At 50.5% G+C, this 11,546-nt stretch overlaps 5 protein-coding genes across 5 annotated transcripts; 3 read left to right on the forward strand and 2 right to left on the reverse strand.

The window, feature by feature from the left end:
* Positions 1–747: 747 nt before the first annotated feature.
* On the forward strand, positions 748–2,578 carry CC77DRAFT_1059169 (MFS general substrate transporter; the record flags this gene model as incomplete). Its single annotated transcript, XM_018528203.1, has 5 exons — positions 748–909; positions 965–979; positions 1,037–1,452; positions 1,502–2,223; positions 2,277–2,578. The coding sequence occupies 5 exons, from the start codon at positions 748–750 to the stop codon at positions 2,576–2,578; spliced, it is 1,617 nt and encodes a 538-aa protein (XP_018388900.1).
* A 119-nt stretch (positions 2,579–2,697) lies between these two features.
* Positions 2,698–4,981, reverse strand: CC77DRAFT_1059170 (hypothetical protein; the record flags this gene model as incomplete). The annotated part of the gene is made up of 5 exons (XM_018528204.1): positions 2,698–3,451; positions 3,502–3,590; positions 3,639–3,967; positions 4,020–4,778; positions 4,846–4,981. The coding sequence occupies 5 exons, from the start codon at positions 4,979–4,981 to the stop codon at positions 2,698–2,700; spliced, it is 2,067 nt and encodes a 688-aa protein (XP_018388901.1).
* Positions 4,982–5,532: 551 nt separating this feature from the next.
* Positions 5,533–6,935, forward strand: CC77DRAFT_929789 (hypothetical protein; the record flags this gene model as incomplete). The annotated part of the gene is made up of 3 exons (XM_018534124.1): positions 5,533–5,985; positions 6,217–6,812; positions 6,860–6,935. The coding sequence occupies 3 exons, from the start codon at positions 5,533–5,535 to the stop codon at positions 6,933–6,935; spliced, it is 1,125 nt and encodes a 374-aa protein (XP_018388902.1).
* Positions 6,936–7,228: 293 nt separating this feature from the next.
* On the forward strand, positions 7,229–8,946 carry CC77DRAFT_930327 (hypothetical protein; the record flags this gene model as incomplete). The annotated part of the gene is made up of 3 exons (XM_018534157.1): positions 7,229–7,448; positions 7,833–7,940; positions 8,012–8,946. The coding sequence occupies 3 exons, from the start codon at positions 7,229–7,231 to the stop codon at positions 8,944–8,946; spliced, it is 1,263 nt and encodes a 420-aa protein (XP_018388903.1).
* Positions 8,947–8,981: 35 nt separating this feature from the next.
* On the reverse strand, positions 8,982–10,544 carry CC77DRAFT_929677 (hypothetical protein; the record flags this gene model as incomplete). The annotated part of the gene is made up of 2 exons (XM_018534115.1): positions 8,982–9,602; positions 9,690–10,544. The coding sequence occupies 2 exons, from the start codon at positions 10,542–10,544 to the stop codon at positions 8,982–8,984; spliced, it is 1,476 nt and encodes a 491-aa protein (XP_018388904.1).
* Positions 10,545–11,546: the final 1,002 nt, after the last annotated feature.

The raw sequence follows: 11,546 nt of genomic DNA on the forward strand, positions 1-11,546 counted from the left end.
TATCATTTAAGCTAGGCGGTAGAACGCCAATTCAAAACCATGAGCATGTTTCGATCTTCGATGGTGCTTTCACCTGAGGTTCGTATGTCGTAGCAATGCATCTGTCATATTTTAAAATTGACACTAACTTCCAGCAGTTTATGCGCACTTTAGGTAGATTTTCAATGCAAGCGCGCCCATCATACATGCTCTTTAAACGATCTTTGGAAAACCAACGGGTCGAACATTACGATAGGCTTCATGGACTATAAACATGTTGTCTGCGATGCGCGCTTCGAGCTGGTCACACGCCTCAGTGAAACGACCGGACCAACGTGAATAGGACGTCCGCGAGACATTACTGCGGCTCCTACAGCTGAGAGAAAGAACCCACAACCCCGATGCGGTCAGCGCGAACATTTGGAGCGCAGCTGACAAACTCCGAGGCCTTTGTTTGTTGAGTCGCACCTGCCAACGCGGACGTCCGAACCAAGCTAAACTACTTCTGGTTGAGAGCAGCACGCATGTCGGACATCCGCGCAGAGCCTCCAAAATCACCCTTTTCCGACACCTACCAAGCACTTTTCGCATAGCTGATTTTCGTCCGTACCCGTTTCCCGGAGCTTAGCCAAGTATAGGAGTCCATGACGCTACGGCACGGGTAAGACTACTATTTGGCTATTAACATACAACGAAGAGCAACATCACAACCACAAACACCACCACCATTCTTCAATCCTGCAAAGAGCTTACAGCTATACTGCAAACATGAAGGAAGGCGTTGTTACGCCGCCAGACTCGGAGAAGGATCTCCAGAACGTCGAAGGCTCGCTCAATACGGAGGAGGAAAAGGCAGAAGAAGCCCATATCCAGTTGAGTAAAGGGCGATTCGTACTTGTGCTCGTCGGACTGGTCTTGGCTATCTTCCTCGTAAGCAAGCTCCACAATCGTGTAGAAGACAGACTTTGACTAATCATCCTTGCAGGCTTCCCTCGATTTTGTAAGTAACAAGCTCTTTCTAATCCAGCTCCAACGCGGTGACTAACTGAACGTGTAGACTATCATCTCAACCGCTATACCCAAGATCACCGATGAGTTTCACAGTCTTCAAGACATCGGTTGGTATGGTTCGGCCTTCTTCATCACCACCGCGGCGACTACCGCGCACTGGGGACGCCTGTACACCTTCTTTCCTTTGAAGTGGACATATCTCACTTCCATCTTCTTCTTCGAGCTGGGCAGTGTGATCTGCGGTGCTGCACCCAGCTCAACAGCTCTGATCATCGGTCGCGCGATATGCGGTATTGGCGCCGCCGGTCTCTTCTCCGGCTCGTACACCATTATCGCTGTTCTGGTGCCTTCAGCAGACAGACCAAAATACAGTGGACTGATGGGTGCATCGTACGGTCTTGCGAGTGTTGTCGGGCCTTTGATTGGTGGTGCATTCACTAGCCACGTATCCTGGCGCTGGTGGTACGTTGAAGCCCTGAACGTGTCCCTAATTCCACTAACACCCTCACAGCTTCTACATCAACCTTCCCGTAGGTGGTGTATCATGCCTGTTCATCCTCCTCTTCTTCGCGAATGAACCACCTAAATCTCGTCCTGACTGGCGTGGCATGCTTCGCCAGCTCGATATGCTTGGTCTTGTCCTCATCGTCGGCGCTATCACGTGCTTCATTCTTGCTCTACAATGGGGTGGTGTTTCGAAGGCTTGGGACAGCGGTGCCGTCATTGGCACTCTCGTCGCATTCGTCGTATGCATGATCTTGTTCGTGATTGAACAGTGGTGGCTCGGCGAGAACGCTATGGTTCATAGTGTCATGATCAAGAGGAGGACGATCTGGGTCGGATCGATGTTTTCGTTCTTGATCAACTCCGCCTTCTTGGTCACGTTCTACTACTTGCCGATTTACTTCCAGTCTGTGCAGGGAGTCTCGGCTTCGACGAGTGGTGTCCGCACGGTGCCTTTCATTCTCGCTGTCACATTCTGCGTCGTAATTGTCGGCCAGATCATCACGAAGACTGGGTACGCATATCCATGGATGATAGTGGGAGCCGCCATCACCACCATCGGTTCCGGTTTGATCTACACTTTCGATACCAATTCGCCTGCCGGAAAGTGGATCGGCTACCAGATTCTTTGTGGTATCGGTGTCGGAGTCAGCTTTCAAGTCCCGGTCATGCTGATCCAGGCTACGACGAAGGATGCTGATGTGCCATTAGCAACAGCCACACTGCTATGTAAGCTCCCCATGACATCATGTCTACACTCACATTGCTAACAAACAATGTAGTCATCCAGACCCTTGGCGGTGCTTTCGGTGTCTCATCTGCCCAAGCTGCGTTCCAGAACACGCTTCTCAAGCAGCTGCCCATCACGGCACCTGGGCTTAACCCGCAAATCGTCCTGGATGCTGGTGCTTCAGAACTCAAGAGAGTCATTCCTGAACAATTCTTGCAGGGAGTTCTCGAGGCCTACGTGTCTGGGTTCCGGGAATGTTTGATTGTCGGTATCGCATTCGGCGGTGCTGCATTCCTTGCCGCGTTCGGGTTTAGATTCACGAACATCAAGAGGACGGCCGCGGCGGAGGCGTAAACGTGGGAGATCTATGCAGTAGAATCGGGTAAAGAATTGTTTCTCATAAGACGTTGGATAGGATATTAGCAACATCATCCTAGATTGTGATATTAGCATATTAGCGAGCGTATAGGGCTCTATACAGGTCCACCAAAAGCATTCCATTGCCCAAGTGCACCCCAGTCAACCGCAGCATCAGTCAAGTTTCCACTTCCGCTGTTACCAAGTCCCATTCCCAGACCTGGGAACTCCACACCCTCGAAGCCATCCAACCCAGGGCCAGAGAAGAAATCAAGGTCCAAGTCCAAAGTCTGCTGATCACTCGCTGGCGTGATCTCTTCCACGAACTTGGAATCCAGCACTGTATCTATGACCTTTGTAAAAATCTTGCTCGCTTTGCGACAAAGGTTGTAATTTGCCTCGCCATGTCTCGCTCCGGAATTCTCCATATGTGCGGCAGCGTCAAGATGTGAGATAAGTACACTCAGCATACGAATGATTTCTGCGCGAGAAATATCGGCGGGAAACTGCTGGCCTGTTCGATGCTGCTCGCGTAACGCATTAGCTAGGACGGAAGCCGCAGGTACGCCAAACAGCAACAAGGCATTCAGCATGTCACGGTGAACGTCGTATGATCTGTCACGTATCGTACCGAGAGTTAGTGTGTTGGAGAGGAGATCGACCGAAACGCGCAGCAGAGCCGCATTGAGCGTCAAAGGGCTGTAGTCGAGGAGTTTCTGGATCATGAACTCGTTGTACCAGTGTGTCAGGTGAACAATGCACAACATTAGACAGACTACTGAGGGTATGTCTTCTTCCCAGCACGTCTTCCAGTAGCGCATATGCTTTGGGAGCATTTCCCAGGAAGCACGTATACGCTCGGATATGTCTCTACAAACATATTAGTAACAGCTAAGATGTAGTCGCCACGGAGAACATACAATAGTTGGGCTTTAGCGTTCGCGTCGATCTTGACGAGCGAGAACTCCAGAATTTCTTCACGAAACCGTAGGGATATGTGACGCAGGCGCTGTGGTTCGTTAGTGCCAGGATTGGACTACGCCATTGGAACACCTACGATCCAGGATGCCCTTAACCACCTTCCTTTGGTATTCCAGCCATCCGTATCTAACGCTGCTATAGCCGAACTTAGCCTCGACTGATCACCGGTCACTTCGCTATCGGCTAGGTCGAGGGGAAGTTTCATGTCAGTATGCCTCTTGCTTATACGAATCGGTCGACCGAGGAAAGTAGATATTGATTTGTCCTGGTTGTAGGACGCACAGAAGACTCTGCGACGTGTTTCCGCCAGCCATCCTGGTGCATGGTCGCATTTCTTTTCCTGGTGAACACCCAATGCATATATCTGCGTTGATAGTTCGCCAATACGTCGCCATCCAGGTGGACCTGAGTAATGTCAGACCCGTCTCCCCGAATAGTGATTTGTGATCATACGTACCAGCATACCCACACATCATGATGGTAAATAAATAATTTTCATAGTACATCCATACTGTCAAATCATTGACTGTCGCAAGCATCGTCGTAAGGAAAAGACAGGTTGTACTGGCGCGCAGCAGCTCATCGGCGAAGCGCGACTTCATGTCTTTGTTATCAGGATCGTTGAAGATATCAGGAACGAAGCCGAATGTAAGCGACCTCCCAGCTGTCGCTAATAGAAAGCCAATCAATTCAAATCGCAAATTTTCGCCTGAACATAATGTGTGGAAGTCTCCAGCTTCGAGCGACTGTGATATCGTAAAAGGGCGCGCTGTTGTCTCGAGCACTTGACTTATAAGCTGAGAGTTGGGCGCTTTGCGTCGCAAGTCGTGCTTGTCAACAACGGCTTCTAAAGCGTTCACGGCGTCGACTTGGAGCTGAGCGGGTATCACACCTGCTTCGTTGCTTGCATTGTACCAGAGAACAAGCTCCTTGATCGAGTTATAATGTCGAAAAGTGCTTAACACGTCACATGCCATCTGGTATCGCATAGATTTCGACAGGGTGTGCTGATGTGTGAGTTCGCGGTCTGATCTCTCTGATGCGACGGACTCTTCACGTTCCCGTAGTTGGCCAGGTTCCTCATCCTGGGGAAGAAGAACGGCGTACGATCCAGGGCCAAGAAATCCAGGATGATAAACGTCAGCAGCAACAGCATCTGCAAGTTTGTCACCTTGGGCAGGAGACGGTGACGCAAAGGCGACAACAGAATTTGAAGCTTGCTTCGGGGGTCGCCTACGCAAGTCAAAATCGTTAGCTACAATGGTGGTTTGAGCTCTTCATACTTTCTCTTAGGAGGACGAGATTCGCCTGTGCCTGACTCATCGGTAGTTTGACGCGGCCTGGTGAGAGGCGCTGGATGGTAGAAGCAACGGTCTTCGATTCCACGTTGACGACATCGATCACATTTAGGGTGACCATGATCACATTTTGTTTTGTTCAGCCTGCATGGTTCGCAGGATGCTGGCTTCCCATTGCGCCTGCTGCTGCCGGCGTCCCTGTTGGTTCATTAGCGAATCAATGAACGCAGACTAGGCAGTCACCCTACATATTGACGTTCGCGCCGACGGGTACATGAAATAGTTGACGATTCACCTATTCGTGACATACTATATTGCGCAGTCGTCAGTGAGTCTGTCACGTTGAGTGGCTGGGCACAAGCAGGGAAAAGGTGTGACGCGGGCTGCCTGAAGTGAGTTATCGATAAGCTGCGCGTCTAGTTCGCGCCCTGTCACAGCCACCACACATGCACACCGGCACATCTGCAGGCGTCCGTCGTAGTATCAGCCCGAACTCAGCCTCAGCCGTCTGGTCTGGCGATATTCGAAATGGCAGCCTCTCAGAAGGTCGTCCGGCCGATGGACGGCAATCTCACTGTTTTGAACTTCGCCCTAGACGAAACGTATTCAGTCGACGACGAAAACAAGACACATCGAGGCCGTTGAGGCATGTCAGCTCCTGCTTCACTAACGATGAACCAAGCGTCTTCTACCTCAGCAAGTCTTCGAACCGACCTCGCACGCACATTGGGCTTTCCCCACCATCCGCACGATGCCACCGCCGAACCGTACCTCCGTTACCTCACGAATCGATGCATTGGCGGTTATACAATGGAGACGTATATCGAGCTTCTCATCATGGTGGTCAAATACTTCGATGGGGCCCCGGCTGATACGTCAGAGAAGAAGAGTATTCAGGGGTTGCTAGATGTCATATCTTCATCCCCCACTTACGCACAGCGGAACCGCGAAGACGTCGAGGATACCGTGCTATACATTATCGGCACCTTGACACTACTTCTGAGCTCGTTCATTCATCTGCCAATGGCTGGTGGTCTTCGCAAGGTGACAGCTAGCTACAACCTGCGGACTCATGGCAGCGCCTGTGGAACCCAATGCTACGGAGAAGACGTGAGTGGATTGGTGGTGGGCAGTGGCCTACTGCCAGTTCCCATTCACTATCTACCTCCCGACCACACAATACGCAAATACGGATCGTTCCAGACTGCTGCAACGCCATCGGTCTTCCCACGACCCTCTTCGGCATCATCTGCGACCAGACAGGTCGACATTGGTGCGTCTACCTCTACCTACACCGATGACGACCTACAAAGACGCGTGTCGCTAGGCTTTCTGCACGACTTGGATTCTCTGGAGTCGCTCACGATTAACGCGACGCGGCTTAACGCCTACACATTAAACGTCTTTGGAGCAGTAGACATTGCATGGACACACAATATCTCCAGGCATCTATCACTATCGAAACGCGATGGACGGTATACCCTCGAGATCTTCAGCCTGCCATGTGCGCTGAATGCTACCTCTGTGAGGCAGAGCGGCGTCTCCACTGAGCTTGCTCAAGAGATAAGGGAGACATACAGCTTGCTGTTCAACGCCTTCCACAAGATTCCTCGTCACGTAAAGCTCGCGCGAAAAATAGGTATCATATCTTTTTGCTGGTGCCGTTTTTGCTCGATGCGACGACACCAGAATCGTGCTGTCATGAGCTACAAGACGTTCAGTAAGCACCGGACGCTGGGCGCAACCAGAGCTCAACGAACACACGACACCGAATATGACCCTCTGCTAGTCGAATTGATGAGTAGTGAGCCCTCTGACTGGACACCGGATATGTTCCCTCATCTCTGGGCTCGTATCGTTATATTGGAAGAGCATCTCGAAGAAGCCAAACCTTGGAGCGTGTGGGTGTTATTCCGTGATCGCAGAGATACCCTACAATTCTGGACATTTTTGTGAGTTGCCAAAGGCTACTTCGCTCCACGAGACTGACGAGATACAGCTTTGCTACCATTGTCGTATTTCTGACAGTGTTGCAAGTTTTGCTTAGTGTTGTACAAGTCGTGGGGTCTTTCTAGCAGTGAACGACATCGGAGGCATTCAGCTCGTATCACGGCCGGCTAACCTGTATTCGTATGTTATGCGATAACAGGCGGCGCACGCTCGCTTATGTGATACCGTGAGTGGTTGCGATGGTGAACATCATGGACGTGCAGCTTGGCTTTTTTCAGCCTTATTCCGCCTCGTGCATAATGGGTCACAGGCGGCTGCCGGTATGATCTCTCTATCTATCTATGGTCTTCTCGCCCGGTGTCTCTCAAGAAGAAGGATCTATGCCGCATGTCGCATTTCATGATTATAGGTAAACAATATGCAGCTTTCACCTGGCGCTACAAGCTATCGTCAAAACATACTGGACTATGCCAAGCGTTCATACACACGTACACTTTTCTTCGGGTACCATTACAGGTTTCTTGGGGAGTTGTTTCGAGCGGACGAAACTCATCTAACCAAGCAGTACCCCGATCTCGAAGCATACTATCTCGCACATATATCCGTCTATGGACCTTCTACTGATGGATCCGAAGGATGTCGACGATACAGCTTCAAGTACTCTCAGTTGGTGGACATGGTGGCCTTTCCACCTGCTAACAAAGGCCAAGGGCAGGTCCTTTTTCTCAACGGGCACCTTCCGGGATCCTGGGTCTGTGAATTGGGTGCGAAGTACAACATCGCGCCTGAGTTCTTTCGCCAGCACATTCATCTTTGGCGTTCCACCGACGGCCCTGTTCTTCATGCCATAACAAGGACCCCGCTGTCTACTTCCAACAAAGGGCTCTTGCTACGTCTCAACACTCAGGGCTATTCCACAAAGAAAAGCCTCCTGTTAAATCCCTTCAGTAGCTTTATCTTACAAGCGCGACGAAGGCTTCTTCCTGATGATGCTGAGTGGATGCCGAGACGTTTGCCTGCAGCTCCTGGTGGTTCATATATCCGAAGACATGCGTATCTCAGCAACCTCCAATTCGTTATCGAACAAGACATATCCATAACTGTCGAGCGCAACGGGGATGGTTGGACTGGTAAGTGGGCTTTCCCTCCCTGAACCACGTTCCTGAAACGCTTACAAGTGCATCAGCAATCTTATGGACAGATGTGGGAAGCAGAGACCTGTCTGAAAGTCGCGAATACCATCGATTCATAGATGACATGACAGCAAATACGGCTACAGGACACCGAGATATCCGCCTCTTGCCTGTCCACATACTGGGAATGGAGTCGGCCGTTCGACATCCTTGGCCGCTGCCTTTGTTCGAACCTGAGAATCCGCAAGCCATGGATGGTTCTCTCGTTCAAACGGCCTCTCATTTGCCATCGGAGCTGCATGTGATGCTTGATGATCACGTCATTGCTGGCCAAGATCCACTATATGCCCTCGCGCCTGTACTCCTATTCGCGGCTGCCTCGGAAAACCAACTACTATCGGCTCTTCAGAGATGGTATGACATCATCGCATCGACCACTTGGGATCGGAAGTACTCAACTGAGCATCTGGAGCAGCTCATATTGCACAAACACCTTTTAGATGACCACGCAAATCGACACGAAGATGTCTTGCGCTTTATCAAATCACCCGTACTAGCTCGATGGGCGAGTGCTCTTACACAAGACCAGCATGCTGTAGCTCAGGAATCCAAGGATGCTGTCAAAGCCGACTTTGAGTTTCTTTTATCACGATATCGCCAACTTTCGTTACACTACCAGGACGCGATAACGATACTAGTTAGCGCTACTTCGCTCGCAGAGTCTCAGAAACAAATTACTCTTGCTACGCAAGTCACGAAACTGACTATCTTGGCGACCATCTTCCTCCCACTGTCGTATTGTACTTCGATATTCGGTATGAACTTTGTTGAGCTAGATCAATTGAGCATATGGATCTGGGTAGCTGTTACGGTGTCTGTCGGGCTCTCAACTCTTATTGTGTATCAATGGAATGAGCGGCAAGGACTGGGGGTGTTTTGGACTATGGTAATGACTAGAGTTTGGAGGATGCGCTTGAGACGTAGTACCTCAATGACAGTGTAGGCACGAAGTATTTGAATGGAAAATAAGGATTGCTATCAAACGATGTCATACTGCTTCAGCTCTGAAGGAACTTCGAACGCTCCGTAGAATGCTACTACCCCAAGTTGCAATCTTCGTTCAAGCGCAGGACCTTCCATATCGAAACTTTGCACTTTGCCGCAGCGCTGTACGAAGCTTTGGAAACCTACGATGCCTGGGCCCTCAGTGCCGTCCTCTCTTACTCCGTCTGCATACAGTGCGGTACCACTGTGACCGTTTGGTGGATCGAAGTCGGGATATACACGGTACAAAAGAGCGCGCGACACGAGGTCGTTCCATGTTGACGCATCATGGTCTTTTAGACTTTTTGAGCTACCTGCTGCGGCCTTCTGGTTGAGGAAGATGCCTTCGCCTACAACGAGAACATCGGATGGACGACTGCACTTTATGCTTTTGCCTGACTGGGTGCTTTCAGTGTCAGCTAGTATCTTGACCGTTGATGTTTGCTGGCGGAGCGAATCCCATGACTTTTGATGCAGCCACCCGAGATTTGCTACGGGAGACGCAATGTCCTCCACCATAGTAGGGGATGACGGTTTTATGAGCGTGATGTCATATTTAAAGCCGACCGGATAGAGCTTCACTTCTCTGTCAAAGGTTTTTTGGATGGTTCCAATCTGACGGGTTTGTAAGCATAACAGAATTTGATAGCTGCAAAATCTAGTGAAACGCGGGGTGATGAGTGATATATGCCATACACTGACCTTTTTATCGCCTGCCCAGATCTCGACATGTTCATTCCAATCATCCTCCAGCTTTTTGAAGCGATTGTCAAGACCACGGCTAAATATGGTGTCCCGATGAGATTTTGCAAGTATAGCCTCAGTAATAACGTGCGTAGACATTACTACTAATGGTTCTAAATCAGCTTGTGCCACTCTAAGACCAACCCGTCCAGAAAACCTCTCCCTTCTATGATTGGATAGTGGGCGAGCTTCTATAAAGTCGTTAAGCTTGAGTGATGGATATCTGGTGACGGATTGGGTCGACAGGCTGGCAGGCCGGAAAATACCCGAGATATCATGCGACCCGACGGGCGACCCAGACGTCGTGGCCCTACTCGTATCAGTTGCACTCGGCAACATGGTGGGCTCAACGTCTTGTTCGATGTAACAGACCTTGAGGCCACCGTATCTGTGTGGCAGGTGTGATGACGCCCAGCTAGTATCATAGTCTCCCGGCACAATGACTTGGAGAAGACCATTTATCAAAACATAAAATCCAATACTGTCTTGAAAAGTCAAGAAGAGGTCTTTCACTAGTTCCAAAGGTAGCGTCGCCCGGCAGTCGATCGGCGTTGTAGCTCGCGGATCAGGTGGTGGCGTGATTCCACTTTCCGGAGGCCATCTATACTCCACTGGAAGTACGACGGGTCCTCCAGCAATAGTAAGTGGATAGGGATTCTGCTTGTCCGGTTCAAGAGGCGTACAAGTCCAAGACCCATGCTGCCCACCGCGTTTGGCGTTTGTGACGTGATACTCAACGTCCCATTGCCAGGCGAAAGGAAGCTTGGATTGGATCTCTCTCCAATTATACAACGAAATTGTCTCAGACGACATATAGTGAGGTGTGTATAACCAAAGTTCCGCGAGAATGTCATCGGATTTATCATCATCCCCGGCCTCTTCCACGTTCTCTGAATCTACTGCCTGCAGTGGAATAGTAGAGTCATGAAATTTGTAATCAACATCCCAGAACGTATCGAGGGCGTCGTCACCTACGCCCTCGATACTATGCAGACTGTCGTTATCAGACGAGTCATCAGACGAGTCCTCGATGTCTTCAAACATGCGTGCGAAGCGCTGATGCCCCTTACGCTCCTCTTCCTGAGTTTTCCTGGAAGCTGAAGGGTCGTCGGGTTCCTGAGTTTTCTTGGGAGCTGAAGGGTCGCCGGGGTCCTCCTCTGCTTCGCGCGTCGATTCAAGTTGGGCTTTGCGTCGCGCGAGTCGGATAGCAAATCGGCGACGGGCCCACGAGGGAGGGTCATCAGACTGCAGAGATGGTGGGGTATCGGGTCCGGGATCTATGCTAAATACGCCGTATGGATTTATTCCTTCATTTGAAATGGGAGTAAGCGAGCCAGTGTCGCTGCTGCCTCCACTGGATGAAGTCTCATCCTGACATCTCGGCAACGCTTCATAGTTCCAAGCTCTGGCATGAAATCCTTGGCCAGACTGCTCGGAAAAACGAAGCGGAACTGGTGGATGGAATTCATGCAGTATAAAAGACTGGTTTGGGCGATAACCAGGGCATTTCGTTCCACGTCTCATACAAGTTCCGCATTCTGGACGACGTTCGTCACACCGAAGTTTCCTCTTCCTGCACTCAAAACAACCCGTTGCCCTCTTTGGCATAATCCGCGATGTCTGTTCGCCACCGTCAGTCTACAGACCTGTCCTGTAGATATTTCATGATAATGTCTTCACCTGGTCAGGCCAGCAGCTGCGGACCATGAGCGCGAGGCGATGGACGAAAAGAAACCAACAAAAGACAGGTGCGTGAAGTTTAGAGGTGATACTACTCACGATAGACGGTTGCTTATGAACGAGCAAATTCCAACA

Source organism: Alternaria alternata (genome assembly GCF_001642055.1).
Source record: "Alternaria alternata strain SRC1lrK2f unplaced genomic scaffold CC77scaffold_5, whole genome shotgun sequence".
NCBI classification, from domain to species: Eukaryota; Fungi; Ascomycota; class Dothideomycetes; order Pleosporales; family Pleosporaceae; genus Alternaria; species Alternaria alternata.